The sequence below is a fragment of the Rhinolophus ferrumequinum genome, chromosome 21 (genome assembly GCF_004115265.2).
Source record: "Rhinolophus ferrumequinum isolate MPI-CBG mRhiFer1 chromosome 21, mRhiFer1_v1.p, whole genome shotgun sequence".
Lineage (NCBI taxonomy): Eukaryota > Metazoa > Chordata > Mammalia > Chiroptera > Rhinolophidae > Rhinolophus > Rhinolophus ferrumequinum.
The window spans coordinates 34,054,111-34,079,907 of NC_046304.1; the positions used below are offsets into that span (position 1 = coordinate 34,054,111).

Genomic DNA, 25,797 nt, shown 5'->3' on the forward strand with positions numbered 1-25,797 from the left:
CACAGCAGGGGACTTGTTTCATTCAACAGCAAACATCTAAGGCCTACTGTGTGCCAGAATCTATATGCTAGGAACTGGGGGAACATTAATACATAAGACAAACATGGTCTCTATTGTCTTGTTGCTTGCAGGAGAGTAGAGGTGGCAGGCACTGAATGAGAGAGATGGAGTGGGATAACAGTTAACAGCAACCAGGTTGGAAACCCAGCTCTACCGTTCATTCACCAGCTGGGTGACCCTGGGCCAGCTCAATTTTCTGTGCCTTGATTCCCCAATAGTAAAATGAGCCATGCACCCAGGTCATAGTGTAGTGAGGATTACATGAATTGACAAATGGGGAAATACAGTACCTACTACGTGCTCTGGCAGCACACACGTGATCAGTGTAATAAATGGAGCTGTGGGATGTGCAACAGGGCAAGAGAGAATGTCGAGGCTGAGCTGGCCCAGCAAATGGAACAGGTGTGTTCCTGCAGAGGGAGGTCCCAAGGAAAAAGCAAGGTGTGCTGGAGAGCTGTCAGAAAGGGTGAAGAGTGAAGGTAGGGGTGAGATGAAGTGGAACAGCAAGCCAGTTTCAGGAGTTGGGGCACTAGCAGTTACTGTCAAGGGTTTTAAGGATCAGGTTGGCAGTTCTAAAGCATTCATCACAGTGCACATGTCCTGTTCATTAATGTACCCCCAGCCCCGGCACGGGGATTAGGGTAATTCCTTGCTGACCCTTCCTCCCTCTCTGGATTCCAACCCCAGGACTTTCAGATCACTCAGAGCCTTTACATTTGCTGGCTGTCTTCAAGGAGTGGAGCAGGAGAGACTTAGGGAGGACTGCAGTTAGACCCAGGCCTGGGGACCCCTATATTCTCCCCACCCACACAGCCTCCTTGTGAATCCATGAGTCAGGTGTGCCTGGGCTTGAACTCCCGCAAGTAATTTCTCCTGAGTGTTGTGAACATTCAACCATGAATGCAGCAACCAAGTCCGGGGCCCTGTTCATAGTATGTTCTCAGTAAATATAAGTTTCACCTCTTTCCTCGCTAAACAGAACTTTCCTCCTCACCATCAGGTGGTGAGCGCAGAAACAGGGTGGGGGAGTGCGGCTGGGAACAGACTCGTAGGAAGCAGAGGAGAAAGTGGCTCTTTTATTTACAACACCACTCGCAAAGGGGCAAACTGTCCAGTCCCTAATTCAAGTGTTTACAGGGTGGGAGGGCGCGAGAGTCTTTCCTGGCAATCCCGGGTAAACTGTAACGGGGAAAGGGTCCCAAAGGCCGGGACTGGGTGCTGTGACTCCGCCTGCAGGGCAAAGAGCACCTAACTACGCGCACGTATGAAAGGAACAGAGGAACTGCTTTTCCTGGGTTGGGTCAACCCGTGCCTACCACTGGGGCTTAGAGGCGAAGAACCACCAAATGAAAGATGAAGGTGCGGGTGCATTTCTGTCCATCTCAGGGATTAGAGCCCTGCATGCGGCGGTTGAGAGTCCACAGCCCTAGCACTCCTGGGTGTGCGGGCGGGGACTTACCCCAAGGCCTGCAGCCGCTCTAATAAGGGTGCCCGCAATCCACGCTCCTCCGAAGGGGCTGCACTCCCTCTCCACCCTCCTGCCCTTTCCAGCGGCGCCCAATCCCACCTTTGTAGTTGCTCCGGGAGCCTTCGGGGCAGCCGGGAGGCGTGACCCGCTGGAAGCCCGCCCCTTTGATGTGCGCCGGCGTCGCTGTGATTGGACAGTCACTTGTGACGTGTGGGGACTGCGGTGGGCCCGGGTGCTGCGGCAGCCGCAGCGCCAGCCGCGGCTCCGGGCTCCAGCTCCCGGGCATTTAAAGGGGACGCGGCGACGGGCCGGGGGGGATGGAGGGCAGGTGGAGGGGACGGCCCAGCCGCACATCATCCACGGCCCCTCGGGACCGGAGGGACTCGTGAGCCGGAGCCCAGAGATCCGGGGGTGGATAAGACACCGCGTCCCCTCCAATACCCGTAAGCACCCTGACTCCATCTGAGCCCAAATACCTCGCTAGACCCTCTCCCCACTCTTTACACTCCAAACTCAGCCGGGACAGACCTCTGCCGCTGCCGCTCCCCACGTGAGTCCTGGGATTCCCTAAGTAGGGGAGGGCTGGGGTCCCAGTGTAGAGTGGGGGCTGTGTGGAGTTTGAGGGCGCTCCTATACGCGTCAGTGGGGGAGTCCCTGGAGGGGAGGAATGAGTCCCCCTTCTTTCTCCTGCCCCCGCAACGTGCTGCCGGGTATCCCTCTGTCCCCGACTCGGGAAAAGCGAAAGAGTCGGTGCCCCTTTACTCCCCGCCACCCACTAGTCCCCTTGTCTCCCCGAGCTGCGCACCCCCCCGCCCTGCATTGAAGCGAAGAATCGCCAGCTGGGGGTGTGCCAGAGTGCCTGTCTTCCAGCCACCTCTAAAAATATCTCTCCCCCCATTCCACCAGCAGCTGCCACCTCCCTGCCCAGTGAGGATCCCCTCCCAGCAGGGCAAGCCCAGAGGTGACTCCAGGTGCCAGCTTCCTCATTGGCACCAGGGCTCCAGGTCATCACCTCCAGCTAGTCAGGACAGGAAGCTCACAGCCCAACGGGGTCTCCAGGGCAGTAAGGGAAGCTTTGGCTGCAATTTTCCCAAGAGCCACCAGAGCCTCCTGAGTTCTAATCCTGATTCTTATACTGTGTGGCCCAGGATGTTAGCTTGACCTCTCTGGGCCTCTTTCACCTATTTGCTGCTGGCGGTGGTGAGCGAAGAAGAGACCATGGTGAAGTTGGAGTGCTGTCTGGGGAAGGAAAAGAATTCCAACTTAGTGGCTGAATCTGGTTTCTAATGATTGATACCAGGAGATTTGGTCTTGTGACTGTGGTATCTCGGGGGTCGTTGCCCTCCCCCATCTCCATCCTGCACACTTCCTATGGGAAACTGTCCCAAACAGGAGCCTCTGGGCTCCATCCATCCATTAAGAGGGGAACTTCAATCTTAGGGCCTCTGCCAAAGAAGGGCCTGTTTTCCTCCCCCATCCCCAGGGGACCCTCCCCTCCCACCCCTTCCCACAGATGTCATCTCGGAGCATTTGTATAAAAAGTAGGGGCAAGCTGGGAGGAATCTGGTGACCCGGTGTGGAATCAGGAGGCAGGCACCACTTTTAGATGGGACTAATTATGGGCCCCCTGCCACCCCGAAGAAACCCTTCTTTCCTCTCTCTGCTATAGCCTGTGGAAGAAGCTCACAGATCCTGTCCCCCTTTTCTTTGAGGGACTCCTTTTGGTGACCACAAAATGATTTGATCACTCAGGACAAAGCTGCTAGAGGTGAGTAACTTCTTTGAACATCACGGGAGCCACATTCCAATGGGGCCAGGGTCCCTCTGACAACTGTGGGACTGTGGGTAGGGGTGGGGTGTCATAGAACGGTCTTCTCAGTTTCCAGGGGAAGAAACCCAGGATGCCTGGCTTTCTGCTCTGGGGACTAAAAGAAACAAGAGCAACTTACCAAATAATAAACGTTTAACCAATATTCCTAAATACTGTTATTAGTATATGAAAAAAGTAACGATGTCTTTTGCTATAAGAAATGAGAAGTTTTGAGGATGATTAAAAGTCAGGAGAATATTCCACCAAAGTAGAAAAAGAAACAAGGGCAAAGTAAGGAGACCCTTTTCTATGGAATGAAAGTCGGGCTGTGGATGGCTGCTAGAGACCCTCTGTATCTTTGTATCTAAACCCTTGCTTCTCCACGTGCCTGGCATGTCTGTTCCTGTTTGCTTTTACAACCGGAGTGGAATCCCCTGACCTTTCTCTGGCCCCATATGTTATCAGCTAGGATTCTGAAAGGCTGGAACTCCCTCCAGATAAGGCCTGGGGACAGCCCTCCAACCCAAAACCTGCCATTCCCTTGTTCCTGTGCCTCCCTCCCCTTCTCTCCCATCATCTTGATCTTGTGTCTCCTCTGCAAAAGAACTGAGACCCACATCCCATCCCAACTGAAATGGTTTAATGTATGTGTGGTCAGGGAGTGGGGAGGAATGGGGCACCTCAAGATGGAGGCTGATAGAGCCCCTTCCTCTGACCTGTGCCCTGCTCCTGGGATGTCCCAGTCTCTGTCTTGGGGGCAATAGCTTTCCCTGCTGTCCTGGGATGGTCTGGGGAGAGTGTCACCTTGACAAAGTCAGAAGGGTTTCCAGTGTCATCCATTGTCACCGCCAGAGGGCAGCAGCCAGCCAGATCTTTGCTCCTCTCCCTGTCTTATCTCCTGGCTCTCAATGTCTTTCCAGATCTGTCCCAGCAGCCTCTGGCCTCTTACTCAACCCCAGGGTGGAGGGTGTGTGTGTGGGTGAAGGGGGGCACTGGGAGTTGTAGGTGGTGTCCTTTGTAGCTGTGTTGGTGAAGGCCCCACAAAGCCAAAACCTGTCCCCAAAGCCATGTAGCAAAGTCCAGCCTGCAGAAATTTCAATCTGACTCTCCAGTCTGACTTCCGGGTCCCTGAAGGCACCAGAGAAGCCAGTCCCAAATCTCCTGTGGTTCCCAGGGGTCTGGGTCCCCCAGCTGTGGTACAATGAGCCTGTTTCTCTGTCTCTTCCCTTGTGAAGAAAGAGCAGGCAAAGCTGTGGCCAGGTGTTCAGGAGCCAAGCTCTGCTCCATGGAAACAGCATGGCCACAGGCAAGTCATTTAACCTCTCCGAGCCCTTCTCATCTGCTGAATTCAGGGGACGGTGATGAGCAGTGAGAGAATATGAGCGAAGGTGATTTGTAAACTATGATGCACTGTACACGAGAAAGGGGCAGTGATCATACTAGAGAAGAGCACTGGTCCCAGACTCAGATCTGGTTTTGAGATCGGTCTCTGCAAGTCAGCTAACCTCTCTGAGTCTCCAATAATATCTGTAACCTCTCCAGCATCTTAGTGGATTGCTAAGAGTATGCCTGGCAAGGGCTTTGTGATCTGTAAGTGTTCTGCCTATCTGAGGGGTTGTTTTGTTGAATCCCTGGGAGTGGTTCCTAGGGCTCAGCAGAGGGGATAGGCCAGGTGGCATTAGTGGTGGAAGCAAAGCTAGCTGACTAGGCACCCTTAAATGGAACTTGTGTGGTTGTCAGGAGCTCTGGACGACGGCTAGAGGCCAACGGAGTCCCTACAGGTGGTGCTCAGGGTGATGTACCAACAATGAGCGGGTGTTTTCCAGTTGCTGGCCTCCGATGCCTGTCTAGGGTAAGTAAGTCCCTCCAGGGGTCTCTTAGAATGAGGTCTCAACCCCCATGTTCCCATCATGGGGTGGGAGGAACACTATCCAGCCTCTTTCAGGCTTGCTCTCACTTCTACTGGGCCTCCATTAACCCCGAGAAGCTTCCATCCAAGTTGAGAGGTCCTGATGCTTTTACATCCTTAACTCCAGGGACTCTGGGCCACTGAAGAGTCCCAGATGGATGTTACTGAGACCAGTGGATGGATGACTCTAGGATGAGGTCAAAGGAACACTTCTATTAGGGAGGCAGATAGCCAGGTTCGAATCCCAGCTCTGAAATTAGGAGCCTGGACTTCTGTTTCACAAGGTGTGCCAGGCTGTAAACATCACAGGAATATTAAAGAGGGAGTAAGGAAGACGACAGAAGGAGGAGTAGCTCCGTCTGGACTCACGGGTGGGAGGTTGGGAGGGAGAAAGGTAGTGTGGTGGATATTCTGAAGCTGTGTATGACCTGCTCGCTCTGACCCTCTGGCCCATATAGCTGTTTGCATATAGAGGTGGTATAGAGGCTGCTGAGGGCTTCTGCTGTCTCCATTTGCTTGCGTTTCTTTGTGCCCTCACACTCGCCCTGTTGTCTCCATCCTCTCCCATGTTCCCCATCAACATGGCTCTGGCCCAGGGTCTCCACTTTCTGGTACTTCCCACCCCCACTGTCTTCCTGTCCAGTCTGTCTCCATGCTACCCCAGCATGACTTTCTCCTAGCCCCCTCCTTCCCCGCCACTGCCTCATACTACCCCCACTATCTGCTCCCTCCTCCTCTGCCTTTTCAGCCACTGCTGCTTTCTTTCCTCTCCCTTACCTGTTTCCCAGGTATGTCGTGGCCTGGCACGGGAGGCTCCTACCTCCCCAAGCCCCACTGCTTCTCCTGCTACCCGCTTGCTTCGGACTCTGGCAGGAACCCCATCCACTGACAAGGCCCTCCAGGGGAATTGGCAAGTGACTAGTGATAAGCTGTCAACACAGGGCCCTAAACCTCCCCCAAAGAAACTGAGTCCCATCCCTGGACCCCTGCCCAGAGCCATCTGGCTGGAAGCAGCTCCCAGAGAGCCTTCCTGGGTCTTGTGCAGTCAATCTACCTATCTGGTTGTTCCAAGAACTAAAATCCAGTTCTCTAGCCAGTGCAGAGGCCCAGGCACCTATTCTCCAGACCTGAGGTTAGGCACTCCTTGTCCACATAATTTGGATGGTGTTCACAAGTTTTTCCTGGAGCCTGGCTCCTTACTGTGCACCACAGTCCATAGCCATCAGCCCACTGCCCAGAAGGGGACTGTGGAGGCTGCTCCTGTTGGGTGAATGGGTGGATTCAAGCCTGACTGTTTGTTAGGGAAGAAGGGACTGGAGAGTCCCCTCTGCCCTCCCTTTATCCACACCAACAACTGGGGTTACAGTACTTCTCTAGAAGGCCTAGTTCAGAAACCTCTCCCAAAGGGTCACCCCTTGGAAGCTGCTCTTCTCTCTTTTAAGCTGACTTGTTAAGGCCCAGTGGCCCTGATGAGAGTAGCAGAAACAGGTGCCAAAGAAGCCCTTCTGGGTCCAGGAGGAGGATGATCCTCTGAGGATAAACCCCAGTGCAGTTAACAGAGGTGCCAAGGGGGTGGGCAGGGATCTGGGGGTGGCGGCGGCGGCGTTGGGTACTCCCCCAGCTTAACCAGCCTTGGGTCCTCCTCAGGTCTTGGATATGCCAGCGCCTCTGGCCATGGCCCGCTAACCAGCCTCTCCCGGGCCGGCACCCGCCCTGCCCGCTCTCGCTTGCTCCCTCCTCCTCCTCCTGCTCCTCTCCCCTCTGCTCCCAGGACGGCGGGATGGCTGCGCAGGGCGCGCCACGCTTCCTCCTGACCTTCGACTTTGACGAAACTATCGTGGATGAAAACAGCGACGACTCTATTGTGCGCGCTGCGCCCGGCCAGAGGCTGCCAGAGAGCCTGCGCGCCACCTACCGTGAGGGCTTCTACAATGAATACATGCAGCGCGTCTTCAAGTACCTGGGTGAGCAGGGAGTGCGGCCTCGGGACCTGCGCGCAATCTACGAGGCCATCCCCCTGTCCCCGGGCATGGGCGACCTGCTGCAGTTTGTGGCCAAGCAAGGTGCCTGCTTCGAGGTGATTCTCATCTCGGATGCCAACACGTTCGGCGTGGAGAGTGCGCTGCGCGCCGCGGGCCACCTCGGCCTGTTCCGTCGCATCCTCAGCAACCCGTCCGGGCCCGATGCGCGGGGGTTGCTGGCGCTGCGACCCTTCCACACACACAGCTGCACGCGCTGCCCTGCCAACATGTGTAAGCACAAGGTGCTCAGCGACTACCTGCGCGAACGGGCCCACGACGGCGTGCACTTCGAGCGCCTCTTCTACGTGGGCGACGGCGCTAACGACTTCTGCCCCATGGGGCTGCTGGCCGGCGGCGACGTGGCCTTCCCGCGCCGCGGCTACCCCATGCACCGCCTCATTCAGGAGGCGCAGAAGGCCGAGCCCAGCTCCTTCCGCGCCAGCGTGGTGCCCTGGGAGACCGCCACCGACGTGCGCCTCCATCTGCAGCAGGTGCTGAAGACTTGTTGAGACAGCAGCCTGCAGGGGGCGCCCGGGCGGAGGTGGGGGCGAGGAAGCCGGGAGATCGGGAAAGACAACCTAGTTTTATAACTCCCTTTCCCCTTTCGCTTTGGTATGTCTCCAGGAATTTCTAGAATTCCAGGCTCGTCCATTTGGGGGCTGGGGAGGGAGTTCAGACCTGTCCCTAGCTATGCAGTTAACCCAGCTCCGCTGCCTTTCCCAGATCCAGGGCAAACAGTTAAATTCTGGAGTCTGGCCCAACCTGGGTGGTGTATATACCTGGGAAGGCAGCAGCATTTCCAAACACTTCGTCCTTCGAATCGGGAGGAGGGGTTTCCCTGGCAGGGCAGAGAAGGAACATCTCCCAGGGTTTTAACTGCTGCCTCAAGCTGCGTTACCTCCCCTCCCCCAGTCTTGGGTCATGGAGACCCAGGTCCTAAAATCCTCCCAGCGGCACTGGACTCCCCGCGGGGAGAGACAGCGCTCTCCGCCACCTGCCCCAGGCCTAGATCTTGCTTTACCAACCAGGACTCCAAACTACATCCCTTCTTGCCTCCCTTCCACCACCCACCCACCAGCATGCCCAAAGGTGAAAAAGCCACATGAGAAGTCGCCTCCTGCTGGTGGAACGAGATAGCACACTGTTCACCTCAGGTACGGCCAGCCAGGGACCTCGCAGCGTGCAACGGTGTCTCCTCGCACTCCAGCCTCGTCTATGCAGCAAGAGACCAGGGACTTAACCAAAGTAACCCCCGCGGGTTGGGCCCTCTGCGCCCCCCTCCCTTTTCCCGTATGGACCAGAAAGCCATGATGTTTTAAATCAGAGCCAGCGAAACCCAAACCCCTCCTCATTCTCTGGTGTTTTAGAGCTATAAAGCAGGTGAAGAGGTGACTGAGATCTATGGCGCCGCAATCTGAGGGATGAAGATGATGTTATCTCTGCTCTCAGAGAGCCCCACTTAAGTGAGGGAGTTGGTCCCCACGATTGGCCGAATGCCCAGCTTGAGGAACCAATACTGAACACAACACAGGAGACAACAGGCAAAGGAACACGTACAGTCAATGGTTGCAGAGGGCATCTGGTCTAGTATAGAAGGCACGTAATGGGGACCAATGAGATGAGAGAGAGACTGCTGCTGGGGGCTGGGGGCAGGGGCTCAATAATTAGCAGGAGCCTTAGAACCGAAATGCCTTTTAGTCCATCTTCTCTCTGCTCAACCCCTAGCCCTGCAGGGCAATCATCAGGAGGTCATCAGGATTTCATTCAGAGTTGGCACTTGCAGCTGGAGACCCCACCCATCCTCTGTGGACAAATCACCAAACTCCTTGACTTCCAGTTCTTTCCTGTCTGCAACAGACCTCTGGTCACCTCTCCCCAGAACTCCTTCCCATCACAGTGGGGGGAAGGTGCAGATAGCTCACAGCCCAAGAGGTGGGCAGTCCTAGTCCAGCCTTGACCTTGGATCTGGCTTTGGCCTGGGACTTAAGGGTCACTCAGGGCAAAGCCTGGGTCAGCAGCCCAGAGGCCCCAAGGCTGTCAGCAGCAGGGTTCCACATAGTTCCCTGGGAAGAATCCAGTCCCCTCTGAGCTGACGCCCTCACACCAGCCATTGGAGTAGCGGCGGGTGATGCAGATGATGGTGCCCTCAGAGAAGGAGAGCTCCTTGTCCTTCTGGCGGGTGTATGGGTACAGTGTCACCACTGCAGAGCAGGAGGAGAGGGTGCTGTGACATGTGCCTCCTGCCCCACCATGGAGATGCAGGGGCCCACATGTAAGCATCTAGGGGAGAAGGCTGCAGGAGGTGCCTTCTCCCAAGGCCCGGGGACTCCTCTCTAGCTCAGTTAATAACAATACCAGGCCAGCTGCTGTCTTCCCAACTTGGTTCTGGAGGATTCCTGGGTGAACATTGCTCAGTTCATCAGAATATGGGTGGGGGGGTAGAAGGGGGAGAAGGAGGCAATAAGACCATAATTCGTCTGGGGTTGTAGAGTTGGGGGGATCCTGGTGGTGGGATCTGGTACCCTGCAGTCCTAGGAATCAGGTACCTTTGGCCAAGTATGAAGCAGGGACCCAGCTAGGCTCTTCTGGCCCAAAGCCTGGAGGAGGTGGAGGCAGCAGTTCCAGTTCATGTACATCTAGGGGTGGAGGAGGGGGCAGGTCCAAGGGCTGGAGCAGTTCTGGGTCTGGGAGGGAAGGCAGAGAGATTGTGTGGCACAGGCAACCCCTCCATTCCCTCCAGGAAACTGAGCAGGGCACAGGATCCACCCATCTTATGTAATCTTCCTCCATACCTGCTCCATGGTCCTCCCACAATGCCCCGCGCATATAGTAGGTGCTCAGTAAATACTGAACCTTTGGACAGTGTTTATTGAGTCGAGTAGGGGAGTCAGACCCTACCACTTAGCTGGATGACCGTTGGGCAAGTCACTTAAACAAACCTCTCAGCCTCAGCTTCCTCTGTTAAATGGGAGTGTGAAGATCCTCTTAGGATTGTTAAAGTGAGAAAATGGAAGATGAGAAGCTTCGAATCCAGGGCCTGGTTATAAAGCAGGCGCTAAGTTATGTTCACTTCCTCCGCCTTCTCTCTCCCCTGACCCCTACCTTACCAAAATGTTCACTGAGGTGGGCCCGGTTAGATCCAAGAGGGGTGAGGAGGAGCTGAGAGAGTTACCCCACAGATGTTCCAGAAGGAGAGGACAGAGCTCCTTACCTAGAGGAGGCAGGTACAGCTCCTCCATCGGAGGGGGCAGCAGGCAGATATCCGAGGCTGATGGAGGAGGTGGGATCATGGTGCTGGAGAGAGGTGGGGGCGCTGCCTGCCCCTTGGTCACGGAGACCCCACCAACACCTTCAGCGCTGCTGAAGATCAGAGAAATTGTGGCTCGGCTAGGTTGGGGGACACCGTCCCCAACTCAGGATCCCCAACTGGCCCCGGCCCTGTGATCCCGAGTCCTCTCAACCCCTGTAGTCACTGTGATAACTGGCTGGAGGCCCCTCTCAACGCCCCCTGCCACGGCCACCCCTAACTTGGATTTGTGGGGCTCACCTGGCCGAGGCCAGGGAAGAGGCAGATGAGGCTGCGGACAGTTTGCCATCGGGCGCCACTGGGAGCTGCACCGGCTCGGGGATCCGGGGAGGTCTCCTGGAGATGGGGTGAGGGGAGGGGTGTCATCGTGAGGGGAGGAAGGCTTCCGGTGACAAGCAGGAGTCAGGTGTGGGGTGGTGGGGAGGTGGGGGCAGCTGGCTGAGGAGGAAGTTTGGCGCCCAGAGTGAAGGCGAGGGTGGGGGAGTAGAGTTTCAGGTTCCAGTGGGGTTGGTTTGGGTCGAGGCGAGGCCTCACCCCAGGGTGGCGGAGGCCTCACCCCAGGGTGGCGGAGGCGGGTGCGGTAGGCGCCTTGATGCTCTTTCGAGACAGGGTCCCGGTCCGCGACAGCTGCGTGCTCAGATCCTGCGGGGAAGCAGGGTGGTGGGGCTCACATCATGGGGGATGGGGGCAGTAGCCCCTCCCATCCCAGACAGAAAATGGGGGAGGGGCGGACGAGAACTGGGAGAGAAAACATGGGCACAGCAAGTTCTTACTTCCACTTCCCAGCCCCCTCGCCCACCCCTCCCCCTCTCGCTCGTCACTCGGCCTGGGTGCCATGTCTGCCGCAGGTCCCACGGAAACCTCAGAGCACAGACAGCCTGAAGGCCACTTCCTCTGCATGGCCTCACGGGCTAAGTGGGCCCATCTTCCCACCCCTCCCTCAAAGCATCTCGGTGCCCAGAGTGGAGGTTCCTCTGAGGACCGGTAGGGAAAGGACAGAACCATCACACTGAGACATGTCCCACTTGTCATTTTGGCAGGCCTGTGGAACTGGCTTTGGGACGTTCAGAGCAGAGAGGTGCAGAAATTTAGAGGAGAGTGTATAAATGACAAGGTGGAACTCTACAGGCAAGGGAGCCCATCTGTGACTGACAGGGTTCCCCCAAGAGGGGTACACAGGGAAGATGTCCTCTGCTCTCCTTCATGAGGGACAAAACAAAGGGACTTGAGCTAAAGCCTGAAGAATTTAAGTTGGACAATAAGAAGAACTTACTGGTGGTGAGTGAGGCCTGCTGACTGAAGGAGGGAGTGTAGTTTCCCCTTCTGGGGGGAGAAGGTATGGTAAGGATGCCAAGAGGTCATTTAGACACAGAGGAGCTTTACTCTAACCAGGAGTGTTGGAATATGGGGACAGGAATTGACGAAATGGGGAAGGGGAATGTGTCCTCCCACCTCACAGAAGGAGATGGGCTAAGAAGAAAATACCAGGGTCATGTTCCCCTGGAGAGGCTGTATCCCCGCCCCTTCTCGCCCAACAGCAGCTCTGAGGTGACTTCTCAGTATGGTGACCTCAAACCTCCAGACAGAGGAAGTTGCTGTTCTCATGTGGCTAGGGAACCATTCTCATGCACACCCTGCCAACCTCCCTTCCCCCTCTTCCCCTTCACACATACACCCAGCACCCACTGCGCAAATGTCACTCTCAGCAGATCATCTGAATACAGACAGGGTAAAGGCCAGTTCTGGAGGGAGGGGTCATGAAAGATTTTTAAGGAAGAAGGCTCCTCCCGTAAGGAAGACTTGGGGAGTTAGGGGGGCCACTTAGGGTGATGGCTTCAGGGATGGAGGAAAGAAAAGGGCTGCGGGTTGGGACAAGAACATAGATGTGGAAGAGAACTGGGGTCCTGGAGAGAAGGGAGCCATGAGGCTAAAGAGGAGGGGGTTGTGGAGAAAGAGGAGGAGCCCTTCTCTCTACCTTGATCCCATGGCCAATGTCATCCAGGCAACCAAAGTTGAGGGGTCTTCGGTAGTAGGGTGTGAGGGGAGGTAGGCTCTCAGGAGCGATGACTTTCTGGCTGGGGAGCAGCCGCTGGACCATGGCTAAGGTGCCAATCTCCCTTCGGGCCACCTTCTCCATGTGCATGTTCACCATCTGCGTGACAGGGTTTTAAAGTGACAGTGGGGCAGCCTCTGTGCGGCGCCCTTGCCCTTCAGGGAGGAAGAGGACAGAGACTTTGGGGTGGGGGTAGGGACGATGGGGGGCAGCGAGGTCCAGACAAAGAGTGAGTTTTGTCCCCAAAGCCACACAGCATTTGAGGAGAGAGATGCCAGGGGAGGATGGAGCCACTTTGGAGCAACTTCCTGGTAGAAGAGAACGAGGGTTATTATTAGCCGAACAGGAACCAGAGGAAAAGAGAAAACACAGCATCCCTGATGATGCCAGAAAGAGACTGGAGCCCTGGCTGGCTTGGGAGCAGAGGGGGATAACGTGGAGGTGGCTGAGAATAACGGCAGGATCAGCTCTCCCTTTTGGGGGATGAATAAGTGAATTAACTTCCTTTTGGGATGTTCTGTGGAGGAACCTACAGTACTGAGAGGGTGGGAACTGCAGTCTGCTGGGGTGACAGGAAAAGACACACCCACACTGAACATGGCGGCCATGCTCAGGCCAGGCTGATGTGTAACTGGATCTGTGCATCTGGTGAAAGGGGCAATTAATTTCTCAGCCAAGGATCCAGGAAGGAAGGAGGAGGGTGTGTATAACAGATGGGCGGGGGACACTGTGTGGTAGTGGCAGTACTTCCAGGGCTGAAGATGATCTTGCCAAGCAAGCACTCTGGGTCTAGGAAATTTATTCAATCACTGCCTGTGTTTAGATGGAAAAAGGGTCCATTTGCCTCTTTCCTGGACCATGCAGCTACCATGATTGGGAGAGCCTGCTGTCGACCTAGCAGGGTAGAATCCAGAGAAAGAAAGCTCTGCCTTCAGGGCCTTCCTAGTCTGATGGGATAGCAAGGCCCAGCACTAAGGCACAGGCACAGAGATAAGGAGACTCCAAAAGCTTGCGAAGTGCCAAGCTCCTGTGGCGGAGTTGGCATTAGGACCTGAAGGAAGGCATGAGAGAAGTTTTGCTGGAGAGAATGCCCAAGTGGAGCTGAAGAGTTGGGGACTGATGCAAGAAGACTTCCCACACCCCTTACCTGGCCCAGCGTGTTCACATGGGCTTCCACCTGCCGCAGAGAGGCTGCCTGCAGGTCCAACATGCGCAGAGTGTGCCCAGCCAGGTTGCCCACCTGGTAGGCTACGCTGGCCAGCGCCTGGGTGGTAAAGGACATGGTCTCCTCCAGCGCCTTCCGTTTGTCTGTAGCCTGAAATACACACAGTCCTGGTCAGAGGCCAGTATCTTCCACTGATCGTTGGCTGGGTAGGTGGGATGGGAGAGAGTATAGGGGAGGTGGGGGCTGAACTGGGAGAAAGCAGCGACCCTATGTTTGAAGTGGTTTCCATATGAATGATGTTACAGTAAGAGAGACTCAGGACATCAGGGAAAGCAAATCTGCAGCCCGAAGAAGTGAGTACAAGGGGAGGGAGAGACACCCCTGCTCAAAAAGTCAAGCTTAGGATTGACCCTACCTCCCTCTTGAGGACCTCTTGGGGCATAAAGGGTGAATAGTAAGAAGGAGAGAGGAAGGCAATACTGGCTGGCGGAGGTCTCAAATTTAAAACCAACCAACCAATGTCAGGCCCCCTCTTCAGACCTTCTAAACCAGAATCCCCTGGGAACGAGGCTGATGACTCTATGCCTTTAAAAGCTCCCTACATAACTCTTGTGCTCCTTGTTTAGCTCCAGTCTGCAGGTGGGTGTTTGGGAACCAATGATCTGGTCCATTTTACACATAAGGAAATTGAGGCCCAGAAGAGAGTGACCTCATTCATTCATTCCCTCCAGTAGCTTTCCAGTACATGGGGAATAAATCCAAACTTCTAACCATGGCCTATGTAGGACCCCGCAAGACTGGATCCTGCTTTTCTCTTCACCCTCATCCTCTACCACTCCCCCTGTCACTTACTTCCCTCCAACCACATTGGCCGTTGGGTTTTTGTTCCTGATCAAGCTAAGATCGTTTCTACCTCAGGGCATTTGCACTTGCTGTACTTGTTTCTAGAATCCTTCGTAAGTCTCAGCTCCTCAGAGACACCTTCCCTCACCACCCTACAATTTACCCCAGCCCACTTCTGTATTGACTCTCTAACACATTTACCCTGTTCGCTTTTCTTCAAAGCTCTTAGCACTATCAGCAATTATTTATCTATTTACTTTATTATCTACACACACACACTAAAATGTAAGCACAGTGAGGGCAGGGAGCCTGTGTGTTGTATTCTGGATCCCATCCTGGAAGAGTGCCCCCCCCACACAGATGATACTTAATAAATATGTGTTTGTAAGTTAATTAATGGATTGGATGCAAACCCAAATACTTGCTGGGCATCTTCCCATTGCATGCCAGATACTGTGCCAAGGGCTGGGCAGTGTCACACTGCCAGTCAGTGGTGGAGGGGTGGGCAGGGAGTGGCTGAAGGCAGAAGTTTTTTTTCAGTCCCAGATCAGACCATGTGAGCTGGGACAAAACTTCTCTGGTCATTTGGTTCCTCAGGCAGCTTCCTCATCTCTGGTGGGGTCATGAAATTGCTGCACTCTAACCTCTACCTTTCTCTAGAAGGGTAAGGGGTAAGGCCAGGGCAACCCTGCAGGAAGGCCAGTGGACTGACAAGCAAGGTGGCACCATGGGGGCTCCTTGCTAACAACACTCAAGGCCAGTCAGTGAAGAAGAGACGTGGAACCTATCAGAGCAGGGTACCCAGAGAAACCTGGGTGCCTCCAAAGTAGCCTGAGCCAGGCTAGAGCCAAAGGGCAGACCCAGAATCTTCTGAGCTGACCCTCCCCTGTTACTCCTCCTTTCCTTTCTATTCCACCAGCAGTTAAGAGGTGCTCATTTGCATGCAATTTACATTTCATCGCATGTGTAACCAAGTGCCTTAAAAAGGCAAACCATCAACCCAGGATGTTAAAACCAGAAAGGATAGCAGGTCTTGTTCTAGTTCAAGACCTTCCTTTGGAAGGTGAGGAAATGAAGGCCCGATGGAGCATTTGATCTCCACCCATATTTCTCAGCTCAACTCTCCTATACTGTTCCCACTTGGACTGGCATGTGGAATTCATCACTGGATTTACCTATCAACTCAAATAGGAAAACTGTCTGGTTGGGCCCAGCTCTGGGAGGCAAGATCCCTTTTGGTCTTGGACCAAAGTTAAGTCTGGAGATCAAAGGTTTGGGATCCATCTTCATGGTTGACTGCTTATTTATCATGCAAATTACTCTGTTTGTAAACTCAATGGACCCTGACCAAGAACTCTGCTGTTGACCCTAGCCTGCCCTCTACCATTGCCCAAGGGTTTCCTGACACCTGGTTGGGGTGGAGGAAAGGGGTGGTGGAAATGTGGAAGGCCTGGGAACCAGGCCCTGTGAAAGAGCAGTGCTGAGAAGTCGCCTAAACCCTTCCTAGGGATTTGCTCCCCAAAGATCCTCAGAGAGGCCAGGAAAGGTCACTGGTTGTGTGGTCTAGTAGTGTTCTGCATGAAGGAAGCAGGAGTCCAGGGATTCTGACCTGGCTCAGAGCTTCGTATGCCCTGGGTGTTTTGCAAGGGCTACTTCACCTCCCTAGAATTGACTTTTGTTATCTATATGTATCTCTCATTCTTCTGATGAATGGTGATCATCGTAATAAGAATAATAATGGCAACAGCTACCATTTATCCTTGCCTTCTTAAGGGGCAGACACTGGGCTAAATGCTTCAATACGTTATCACACTTAACCCATGTGACCCCTGTGAAGGAAGGTATAAGAATAGAGGGGAAACTTGCCACAGGTCCTGTAGTTGTTAGATGACAAAGTTGGAAATTGGATTCAGGTCTTTGTGCCCTCAAATCCTGTGTGCACACTGTGTGCAAATGAGAACCCACCCGGAAGTGCTTTGGACATGCAGAAGTTATTGAAGGACTGGGAAGGAGCGCTTCCATTCTTGTGGACGAGAGTGCCTGCCAATGCTATGAGAATGGAGCTGGCTTATAAGCCGTGTTCCATCTCATCTACAAGTTGGTCATTTCATATCTACACAGACAGAAATTGTACCCTGGGTAGCATTTTCAACTAGAGGTTTGGTGGGTGTGCTCTGGAGTCAAAATTACGGGTTCAAATCCAGGTTCTGCCACTAGCTTGGAGACCTTGGGAAAGTAAGTTAACCTTTCTTAACCTCAGCCTCCAGGTTGTGAAATGGGAGTGGTTCTCATCTCACAGGACAGGGGTGAGGATGAAAGGAGGCACCTGCCTAAAGTAAGGGAGCAGAGCTTTTGAACTGTTGTTATCATTGATTCTCTTTAATCTGCCATTTTCCCATAAACACTTGCTCCTCTTATTTATTTATTTTTTTCAACACTCCTACTGATCTAGGAGGTCCCTGTGCCTCTTCCCACCGTTTGGTTAGAATAGTTAGAAAAGTAAAGTTTTGCCCAAGGGATAAAAAGGTTATCCTGTAGCTCTTAAGGGTGCAGAGGAAACTGAGGGCAAGAGTCATAAAGCATGTCAGGGAGGCAGGAAGGTGGAGAGGAGAGAGCTCGGTTTCAAAAGTCAGAAGGCCTGGGCTGATGCCTGACTCTACTGTTTCCAAGCTGTGTGACCTTGGGCAAGTCACCTCACCTCCCGGTGCTGCTATTTCCTCATCAATAAAATAGGAATAATAATATTTGCCTCACAACGTGCTTGTGAGGATTAATGAACGAACAGAGGTGCTCAGTTGGTATTACGTTTTTCTCGTCCCTCTTTCCTTGATTCAAGAATCCATCCACATGCTCAGTCCTGGGACAACCACGCAAATTAGAAAACTGTTCTAAAATGCCAATATCCTGGTCTTTCATTGGTAGCCTGCTTCCAGCAGTCAGGTTCTCCATCCCCTCCACCCCCATTCCAGACCCCCTCTCTTTAACCCACACTAGTCTGATGTCTCTCCACTCTCCCTCTCTTTCTCTACACGTTCACTACAATGTTTGGGAAGTTCTGAAGCCTTACCTAGAGCCAGCCTGAAAATGAAATGATGGCACCACCATCTGTGTGAGGACGAGGCTTTGGGCCTGAGGATTTGCATGAGAGGCTGGGAAGGAAGGAGATGGACCTAGGGTGAGGCCTGACAACGGGATGGAATAGCACGCCCTGCCCAAACAGCTCTGAGGCTTTGGGACAGAGTAGGGGCACAGTGGGGGCGTGGGTAGCAGGAGGTCTCCGGGGACTGGGTTGACGCTGAGGCCTGGAGGGGGAGGATTTCTCCGCCAAAGCCCAGGACAAACACCTGTCAGAATGGCTCCCACAGCCTCACGCTGGAGATGGGCTCTGGGCCCCTGGAGGGGCTGGGGTGACGTGACGGGGCCTGTACAGGCTCTGCCTACCTGCACATAGTTGTCCTCGCAGTAATCGGCCACTCGCAACAGGGCGCTGTGGTTGCTCCGCAGAGCCTCCCGGCCCGTGGGGATCTCAAACTCCTGCAGCTGCTGCAGCTCCTCCATCGCCCCCAGCCTCTGACAGGCTCCCCAGGGAGCTGCTGGTTTTGTGCCTCACCCTGCCCTTGATTGGTTGCCCTGCCTTACCCTCCCTCTTGCTGCTTTTGGTTTCCTCTTCGTGAGAGACCCAAACCTGCTTGCAAAGGGCAGTCATGCTCATTCCGGGACAAGAGGAAGTTAGTCCCTGCTCCCTAGGCCTGTGCCTCTCTGTCCCCTGCCCAAAGGAAGGGGGAAGCCAGTTGCCCCTTTGGGGGCCCAGCCCCCCAATCTCTCCCAACAGAGGAAGCTAAGGTCTGGGCAGTTGTGATTGCTCCCTGGGCCTGGAGAGGAAATGTTTGGCGGGGGGGTGGGGTGGGAGACAGAGGAGGAAGGGGGCTGGCCTGCTGGGGGGGGGGGTGGAGGTGGATTTTCCACTCATGGAAAAGGAGGAAAGGGCAGAGGGTGGGGGCTTCCTTGGGAAGCCCAGGGATGAGTCACCAAGGGACAGGAGACTGGAGGGAGGAAAGGATATGGAGACCAGTCAGGCTTGGGGCTGCGGAGTAAGGGAGTAGCAACAATGGAAAACAGACAATGCCGCAGCAAGAAGAACCCGGCCGATACCAGGAAGATGCAGCCAGAGGACCCCTGAGAAGTGTTATCAAGCCTCTGAAGCGTTCCGTGTGGTGACGATCTGGTGTACAAGCTCTGTGCCCGATGGAGGCAGGACAAGGTGAAATGGACCGAGTGTATTGTGAGAGACTCAGACTAGACGACAGGAAGGACTTGGCTTTGAGAAGCAGCAGGTTCAGTTTCCAGATGAACTGGTCAGGTTGAGGAAGCAGCGGTGTACGATAGAGCACTGAGCTGGCCTTAGGAGGTAGGTGCTCTATTTCCTGCATTCACAGGGGAGCTGGACTGGATGACCTCCAGGGTCCTGTCCTGATCTCAAATTCTTAGAGCTCACAGTGGTGAGTGGGACTCAGATCCCGGAGCATGGGAAGTTAGGGTGGACTCAGGGCCCTCCCACTGCCGTCTGTCATCACAGAGGCAGGAGAAAAAGAGGATCGCTCAGTGACCATATCGGTCCCTTAACACCAGCTCCTTGAGAGGGTCCCCTTGTCATTGGACAGGCATCCGCTTGCACAGGAGCTCAGTGTCTGTCATCGTGGGTGGTCCTGGGAGGACAGCAAGAGAAAGATCAGGATAGAGGCCCTGAGCTGGAGGACTGCTGAGGGAGACCCACGCCCTGGAGCCTGAGGGAGGCGTGGAGGCAAAGAAGCACGGACACAGGCGTGAGAGGTGGCCATGGCCCCAAGTGCTAAATAGCACAGCAGCCTGTGTGAGTACATTTTTATTGGATGAGTGAGTGAAGAGTGAGCTGGGAAAACCTTGCAAGGTGAAATTGTGGGGCTCCAATGGGGGGCACAAAGGCTTATTGGTGAGGGAAGTTAGGAGATGGTCTAGGACTTGCCTCGTTGGGAAGAATAGCCTCAGCGCCCCCTCAGAGGTACGGGAGGGAAGGGCTTGGGACAGAAGGGGGGGAGCATGTAGGGCTAGAGGGGGTGAGAAGTGGGGAAATAGGCTCTAAGCCGGGAGGATCACTAAAGGAGTGGGGCTGATGCAGGGGGCAGGGGGTCTGCTCTGGTGGCAGGGACGGCTTGGAGGCGCAGGCCGAGGATGGGCTTAGAACCACGAGCCTGTGATCCGCTTAGGCGGCAGAGATTTGGGCTTCCAGACCATCTGCTTCATCCAAAGACTTTCAGCTGATGAGGAGCTGGGATACTCAAACATCATCTTGTCTGAGTCGGGGACTTGAAGTGCACGCTTTTTCTTGGCAGGTGAGAGGGGCTGAGGCTGTACTGAGCTGGATATAGTCTTAGAATTATGGAGGTTAGGTATCCGACAGGACTTCCTGATAACCATGTAGTGAAGCTATTGGTGATGATGGTGGTGTTAGGTGTTCACTATGTGCCAGGCAGTGTATTAAAACATGTTACTCGTATAATCATTAGTTTTTAGTACTCACAATAAACGTATAAAGTAGGTACTATTATTATAATGCCCATTTTGCTGATGGGGAAACTAAGACTCCAGGAGGTTGAGTGACTTGCCTCAAGCCACACAGCTTGGAAACAGCAGAGCCGGGATTGGAGCTAGAGTCTGACAGGCTCCAGAGCTCTTTTCTTAACCATTAGGGTACACTCTCCCTTGACAGGACCTGGGATTTTCTGAAAACTTCTATCTGTGTTGTATGTGGAACACTAACTTTGCTTCCCAAATCTTCCCCACTGAAAGAAACTCCTTTTGTCTCTCTTCTCCATGCTCTGATTCCTGTTTCCTCCACACACAGGTTCTTATCCGAGGGCAGAGTTGGTGCCACCCGCATCAGACTGGAAGTGTCCTCTCTTCCTGAGCTTAGACTCATGACAGAGGTGGGATGGGGAGGAGCAGGGGATAGATGATGAGCAATGAGGGCCTGAAATGAGGGACAAGGCAGAGATGAGGGTAGACGTTGAGGTGTGGAGAGCGCAGAGGAGGGAGCTGGGGAGTCCAGGAGATTTGCCATTCTGGCTGTGGAATCCTTTCCAGGACCAGGTCTCTCCAGGGCAGGATGGCCCAGGAGCTCAGCGAGAAGGAGCTATTGAGGATGGAGGTGGAACAGCTGAAGAAGGAAGTGAGGAACCCAAGAGCCCCGGTGAGCCTCCTCTTCCCTTTCTCATCCCTTCCTGTTCCTTATGGAGCCGGACAGGAAAAACAACGGGGTGGGGGGACCATGTCAGGGCACTAGAAGGAGCAGGAGGTGCCTCTGGGATGGGGTAGGATGTGGAAGGAGGCTGGGGTTTGACCCCACGGAGGTGCACAGGAGAGAACCTTTGCACCTGGCGGGCTCAGCGTGTCCAGCCCTGTCTAGGCCTGGGCCTGGCCCAGTGTCCCTCGCAGGTAAGAATCAGACTTTGTGGTTCTGGGCAAGGAACTCACACTCCTCTCACACCTGCCTGTCCCTTTCGTCTTTCTCCTCTCTGGCCGCCATCTCCATCCTGTCCAGAAGCCTGTTTTCTTGGGACTGACCAAGTCATGGATCCTAAACAACAAACAAGGGCTGGAACCATACTTCATTTTTTCACAGATTTCTAAGACGGGAAAAGAAATCAAGGATTATGTGGAGGCCCAAGCAGGAAACGACCCTCTTCTCAAAGGCATCCCCGAGGACAAGAATCCCTTCAAGGAGAAAGGCGCTTGTATGATAAGCTGATGGCACCGGAGCCCGTCACCCTGAATGTCTGTCCCTCCTTAGCCCCACTCCTCACCCAGAACCAAGTGTCCTGGGACTCCCAGAGAACCAGTAAATTTCCTCCTTCTCTTAAGTCACAAAATGAGTAGGTAAAGGTGTCTGGCTGTATGCACTGTGAATTCATTCCCCGACCCCACTTTCAACTCTTTTCTCTCCACTGTCTCCTCCACCTGCTGGGTCCCTGTTGACCCCGCTTGGAAACACTGGGATCTTTCCTAGCTTTGCAGTTGGCCCCATGCGTGGTGGGTTCTGAAGAGCCTGCGATACCCTGAGATCCCAGAGGGCAGACTTAGGAGACATTTGTGCCTCCTTAGAACCCCTCCTATTTCCCCCCACCACTCTGTTCCTAGGAACAAGCATTTCCATCAGAGTAGTTTGGGTCGAGGGCCAGAGTTGGGAGGCCCTTTTCCCATCTCATGTCTGATCTTGAGGTCCTCTTCCTAGTCATTTAGATCACCCCAGATGGCCCGATGACAAAAAGAGTTTATAAAGTCATGATTTCATGATTTATTTAATATGATTGTGGGTCTATTACGTGCTGAGTACTAGGGACAGAAGAAGTAGCAAGACTAACGTGGCTCCTATTTTCATGGAATTTAGCAGAGAAGACATGGAACAGAGTTTACAGTTAAATCAGTAAGTTTACTACGGGGAAAGGAAAGACAAGGGCAGTGTAGGCACACATAGCAGGCAGATAGACGTTTCAGGGCAATGAACAAGGTCAATGTGAACTGTTGCAGGCCCGTGGGGGCAAAGGCAGAACAGGTAGTGATAAAACATGAGGCTGGAGAGGGAGATGGGGTCAAGTGTTAAAGGACCTTGTTGAAGCTCAGGAAAGAACTTTCTTGTTCACCCTCAGGGCAATACAAAGCCTAGAAAGATATTTAAGTAAGTAGCTGAGGCACAGGCTTTGATTAGCAGGAGAGAGTCTTGATCCGGCTAAGGTCTGGGGGTACAATGAAGGAGAGACTGATTCCTGGGTCTTGTTAGCAGGACAATTACTGTCTAAAGGAGCTCCAGACAGACACTCATGATGCAATGCATTCAGTGCACCGTCAGAGGTCTGCATGGGGTATGTTGGGGATCCCCATAGGAGGGTTACCTCATCCAGCTGAATGGGTGTGTGTTGCATCCTGGGACAGCTGACAGGAAAGGCCTCTAGAAGGAGGTGATATCCTGAGCTGAGTCCTAAAGGGTTAAGTTGTAAATGGGTGGGTGAATAGATGGCAAATCTGGTTAAAGTCACAGTATAAAACAGAAACACAGATATGAGAAAGGAAAAAAAGGAACCAGGATTTGATTGCAAACACCAATCAGACTGGAGTTGTTGGAGTGTCAGGAGATATAAGCCTAGATCCTTAGGATTCGCTGCCAGAGAGGTGGGGTTCAAGGTGATCAGAGGGGTCTTGTTTGCTGTACTAAACAACCCTATAAGTTGGGAGTGATTCAGTCATGTTTGCATTTAGAAGGAAATTGACTTTTGATAAGATTGAAAGGGGAAAGTGGAGGCAGAGAAACAATTAAGGAAGTGATTATTGAATCGGGAGAGGTGAATTAAGACAGTGGCCATAAGTTTTGAGCGGGAGATGGGGGTGGAGAGTTCTTTGAGAAATAAAGTTTTCAGATCTTGACATCTCATGGAATGATGGGTGAGGGAAAGGAAGTTGTCAAGGATGAAATCCGAGTTTCTGGCTTGGGGGATTACTAGATAGGGTTGAAAGCAAGTATTTGAAAACAAAGCTAACATAATATAGTGATAATACAGAGCTGCAAACTCACTCATCCTCCCCTCGATAGAGGATCACAGCCCAAGGGCATGTCCTGCTCCTACTGGTGAAGTCACAGGCCACTCACTGGTCAGAGTCCAGGATCTCCTGAGGAGTGTCCACTTCTTTCCCAGTTCCATCCGGACCCCACTTCACCATTCTGCAACTTAGAATAAATTCAGCCGCTCTCAATATACTGCACTGAAGAGAAGGAAAGGGGGAATGAGAAAACATTGAAATACAATAATTCTTATTTTTTCAAATGCAGGAAGGGGAAATATTCCATATGGTTCCAGCAGTAAGAAAAGAAAAACAGATGGGGGCTACGGTCACAGGGCTATAGGCCATGTGGCTACGGCTTCCTTCTTCCACCACCAATCCTTGTTCTTCTACCTTCAGGCAGAATCTTACTGATTGGAGTGTTTGTTCCAGGGGAGTGAATCTAACCTTTATTCCTAAGGAGTTTGAACCTTTGGCAGGGCTCTGAGTAGGGTAGCAGTTTCTTATGCTCACCTTTACTCAGGGCATGGCACCCCAGATGTTCTCCTGGCTCCTCCCATACCCTCCCTGGCCACCCCAAGGTGTGGTAACAATCCTAGGACCTCTGAACCTCAAGGCCAGTCATGAGCCCAACACTCTGACCCCTTTTTCTGTCTGTCTTCCTAATACCAGAAGGAACCTCAGATGGCTGAGAGCAGTCTCACCTTCCACTTCAAAGGCATCACTGTTTTGTGCCCCGGAGTCAGCATTCCTTGCATGCTCAAACCTTTACATTAGCAAGTTGAGAGGATGAGAAATACTGTTCTTTGGGGTGGCTGGTTAGCTCAGTTGGTTAGAGCGTGATGCTGATAACACCAAGGTTGCCAGTTCGATCCCCCGCATGGGCCACTGTGAGCTGTGCCCTCCTTAAAAAAAGGAAAAAGAAAAAAACATCATTCTGAAAGGGGTCGTTGTACATGTAATCTAAGCCATCCATCCCCACCTCTATCCCATCCTTGAGTTTTTTTTAGCCCTGAAAGAAAAGCACTGTATGTTGTTATTGGTTCGGTTCAGAACACATCCAGCAGACTTCTGACAGCACCTCATCTTTGCAAAGTGGTGTCTCCTAGCGTCTCCAAACTTCTTTACCAGGCCAGTCCATCGCTCAGTAAAGTCATCAGCTTCCAGATGATGGACACATGGTGAGATCAGCAAATCCTGTCAACATTAGCCCCTTGCCTTAACTTCTGTTTTCAAATTCAGTGGTTTCATTTTGAAATAATTTTAGATGTACATCTAATAATTTTAGATGTACTGATGTGCAAAGATAGTACACAATTCCCAGGTGCCTTTCACCCATTAGCTTCTCCTAATGTTAACACCTTACATAACCACGATACTTTTATTACAACTAAGAAATTAACGTTGGTGCCATACTATTAGCTAAGCTCCAGATTTTATTTGGATTTCCCCAGCTTTTCCACCAGTGTCATTTTTCTGTTCCTGGACCTACATTACACGTAGCGTCTTACTTATTTTTGCTGAGAAGAGTTTCTGGGTTGGAGGTAGTATGGTGTAGGATACCACGGCCATCTAAAAGACATCCGTAAGTCCACAGATGGCAGGGACATGACAGGCAAGGAGCATAAAGCCAATTCCTAAATAAGTGCCCATTCCAGTGACAAGTCTCTGTCCCCTCCACTGACTGACCTGCCACCAGAGACCTGTCTGGTTGCCTTGATGTCTGGTGTTATAAGAGGGGCTCAGGGTTGTCACCATTGCTGGCTGATTGGTGGAGTTACACTGGCCTTAATGAAGGGACGCCCATGCTGTTCCACTCATATGTAAGCTCTATTCCTGTCTCTCTGGATGCTTTGTTTCATGAGCCCTCGTCAGCCCAGTGGGATTATAAAGAGCCTCTTTTACAGGGGGACTTCTGGTAAACCTGTTCGTGACATTTGAATATTTTCAGTTTCTGAGCTCACCCTAAGGGAAGCAGCCACATAGCTCTCTCCAGATATCCTTATCTTCAGTCCTTCAACTTTGCTCTAAAACCTGATTGTCTGAATCTTAATTGCTTCCCAGGAATCAGAGAGAAAGAAATTCCTTCCCCTGATGACTTTCAGTGCCCTTTCAGAAGGGCAGTTCCCAGAGAAAGGGGGATCACGAGGATCCAGGTCCTCAGATGTGATTAGGAACTGAATCGGGAAAGTGGAGTAAAAAGGGAGAAGAGATGGTGAACTGGAGAGACAATTAAAAAGTAAAAATTTCAGAGTTTAGAGATTGGATGTTGGAGGATGGCCAGGAAACTTCAAAGATGACTTAACTTTCTTTCTGGGATTACTGAGTAAATGGTGGTGTCACCAACGTAGAAGCCCTCCCTACCAGGTGATTTCCCTAGGCTTCCCTTCCTTCCCCTTGTGCCCTGTTGAGAATTGCTGAGAGACAGCCACTGATACTACAAAAGCAGGTGACACTGCTCAAGATGGCTGCCTGGATCAAACCCAGAAGAGGCTAAAAATAGAACTTGGAGAACAGCAGCAACTTAGGCTGGGGTGGAGGAAAACGGCCATGAAAAGGGTTAAGAAGGGAA

General features: G+C 52.9%; 3 protein-coding genes across 25 annotated transcripts; 2 read left to right on the plus strand and 1 right to left on the minus strand.

Annotated features, from left to right (window-relative positions):
• The first annotated feature begins 1,213 nt into the window (after positions 1 to 1,213).
• Positions 1,214 to 9,282, plus strand: PHOSPHO1 (phosphoethanolamine/phosphocholine phosphatase 1). Of its 12 annotated transcripts, XM_033089909.1 has the most exons (5): positions 1,740 to 2,078; positions 3,198 to 3,296; positions 5,079 to 5,190; positions 7,019 to 7,759; positions 8,347 to 9,281. In XM_033089909.1, the coding sequence occupies exons 3-5, from the start codon at positions 5,146 to 5,148 to the stop codon at positions 8,359 to 8,361; spliced, it is 801 nt and encodes a 266-aa protein (XP_032945800.1). In that variant the 5' UTR covers positions 1,740 to 2,078; positions 3,198 to 3,296; positions 5,079 to 5,145; the 3' UTR covers positions 8,362 to 9,281. The 12 variants fall into 12 exon arrangements, with proteins under 12 accessions (XP_032945803.1, XP_032945805.1, XP_032945802.1 ...); XM_033089910.1 differs by having other exon boundaries at positions 6,895 to 9,281; XM_033089905.1 differs by having other exon boundaries at positions 1,743 to 2,078; positions 3,241 to 3,296; positions 7,019 to 9,280.
• ABI3 (ABI family member 3) lies at positions 9,275 to 23,864 on the minus strand. Of its 6 annotated transcripts, none has more exons than XM_033089900.1 (9): positions 23,239 to 23,864; positions 22,562 to 22,647; positions 13,776 to 13,943; positions 12,551 to 12,727; positions 11,132 to 11,217; positions 10,816 to 10,911; positions 10,480 to 10,628; positions 9,815 to 9,952; positions 9,275 to 9,469 (listed from the first exon to the last, which is right to left on the minus strand). In XM_033089900.1, exons 1-9 carry the CDS (start codon positions 23,240 to 23,242, stop codon positions 9,306 to 9,308), a joined length of 1,068 nt encoding a protein of 355 aa, XP_032945791.1. In that variant the 5' UTR covers positions 23,243 to 23,864; the 3' UTR covers positions 9,275 to 9,305. The 6 variants fall into 6 exon arrangements, with proteins under 6 accessions (XP_032945791.1, XP_032945789.1, XP_032945788.1 ...); XM_033089898.1 differs by lacking the exon at positions 23,239 to 23,864 and adding an exon at positions 21,147 to 21,298 and having other exon boundaries at positions 10,480 to 10,625; positions 22,562 to 22,611; XM_033089897.1 differs by lacking the exon at positions 23,239 to 23,864 and adding an exon at positions 21,147 to 21,298 and having other exon boundaries at positions 22,562 to 22,609.
• GNGT2 (G protein subunit gamma transducin 2) lies at positions 18,361 to 22,549 on the plus strand. 7 transcript variants are annotated; one of them, XM_033089916.1, is made up of 5 exons: positions 18,695 to 19,044; positions 19,298 to 19,506; positions 19,880 to 20,005; positions 20,757 to 20,862; positions 21,295 to 22,549. In XM_033089916.1, the coding sequence occupies exons 4-5, from the start codon at positions 20,779 to 20,781 to the stop codon at positions 21,418 to 21,420; spliced, it is 210 nt and encodes a 69-aa protein (XP_032945807.1). In that variant the 5' UTR covers positions 18,695 to 19,044; positions 19,298 to 19,506; positions 19,880 to 20,005; positions 20,757 to 20,778; the 3' UTR covers positions 21,421 to 22,549. The 7 variants fall into 7 exon arrangements, with proteins under 7 accessions (XP_032945809.1, XP_032945807.1, XP_032945808.1 ...); XM_033089917.1 differs by having other exon boundaries at positions 19,923 to 20,005; XM_033089918.1 differs by lacking the exons at positions 18,695 to 19,044; positions 19,880 to 20,005 and adding an exon at positions 18,361 to 18,479 and having other exon boundaries at positions 21,295 to 21,545.
• Positions 23,865 to 25,797: the final 1,933 nt, after the last annotated feature.

Bases quoted from the DNA above. Each gene is read 5' to 3' on its own strand.
- PHOSPHO1 (XM_033089905.1), top strand. From the start codon at position 5,146: ATGAGCGGGTGTTTTCCAGTTGCTGGCCTCCGATGCCTGTCTAGG. The intron at 5,191-7,018 runs GTAAGTAAGTCC...CTCTGCTCCCAG, and splicing joins GCCTCCGATGCCTGTCTAGG to GACGGCGGGATGGCTGCGCA.
- GNGT2 (XM_033089918.1), top strand. From the start codon at position 20,779: ATGGCCCAGGAGCTCAGCGAGAAGGAGCTATTGAGGATGGAGGTGGAA. The intron at 20,863-21,294 runs GTGAGCCTCCTC...ATTTTTTCACAG, and splicing joins TGAGGAACCCAAGAGCCCCG to ATTTCTAAGACGGGAAAAGA.
- ABI3 (XM_033089897.1), bottom strand. From the start codon at position 21,284: ATGAAGTATGGTTCCAGCCCTTGTTTGTTGTTTAGGATCCATGACTTG. The intron at 12,728-13,775 runs GTAAGGGGTGTG...CCTGTCACGCAG, and splicing joins ATGTGAACACGCTGGGCCAG to ATGGTGAACATGCACATGGA. The intron at 10,912-11,131 runs GTGAGGCCTCCG...CCCCATCTCCAG, and splicing joins CCCGCCTCCGCCACCCTGGG to GAGACCTCCCCGGATCCCCG.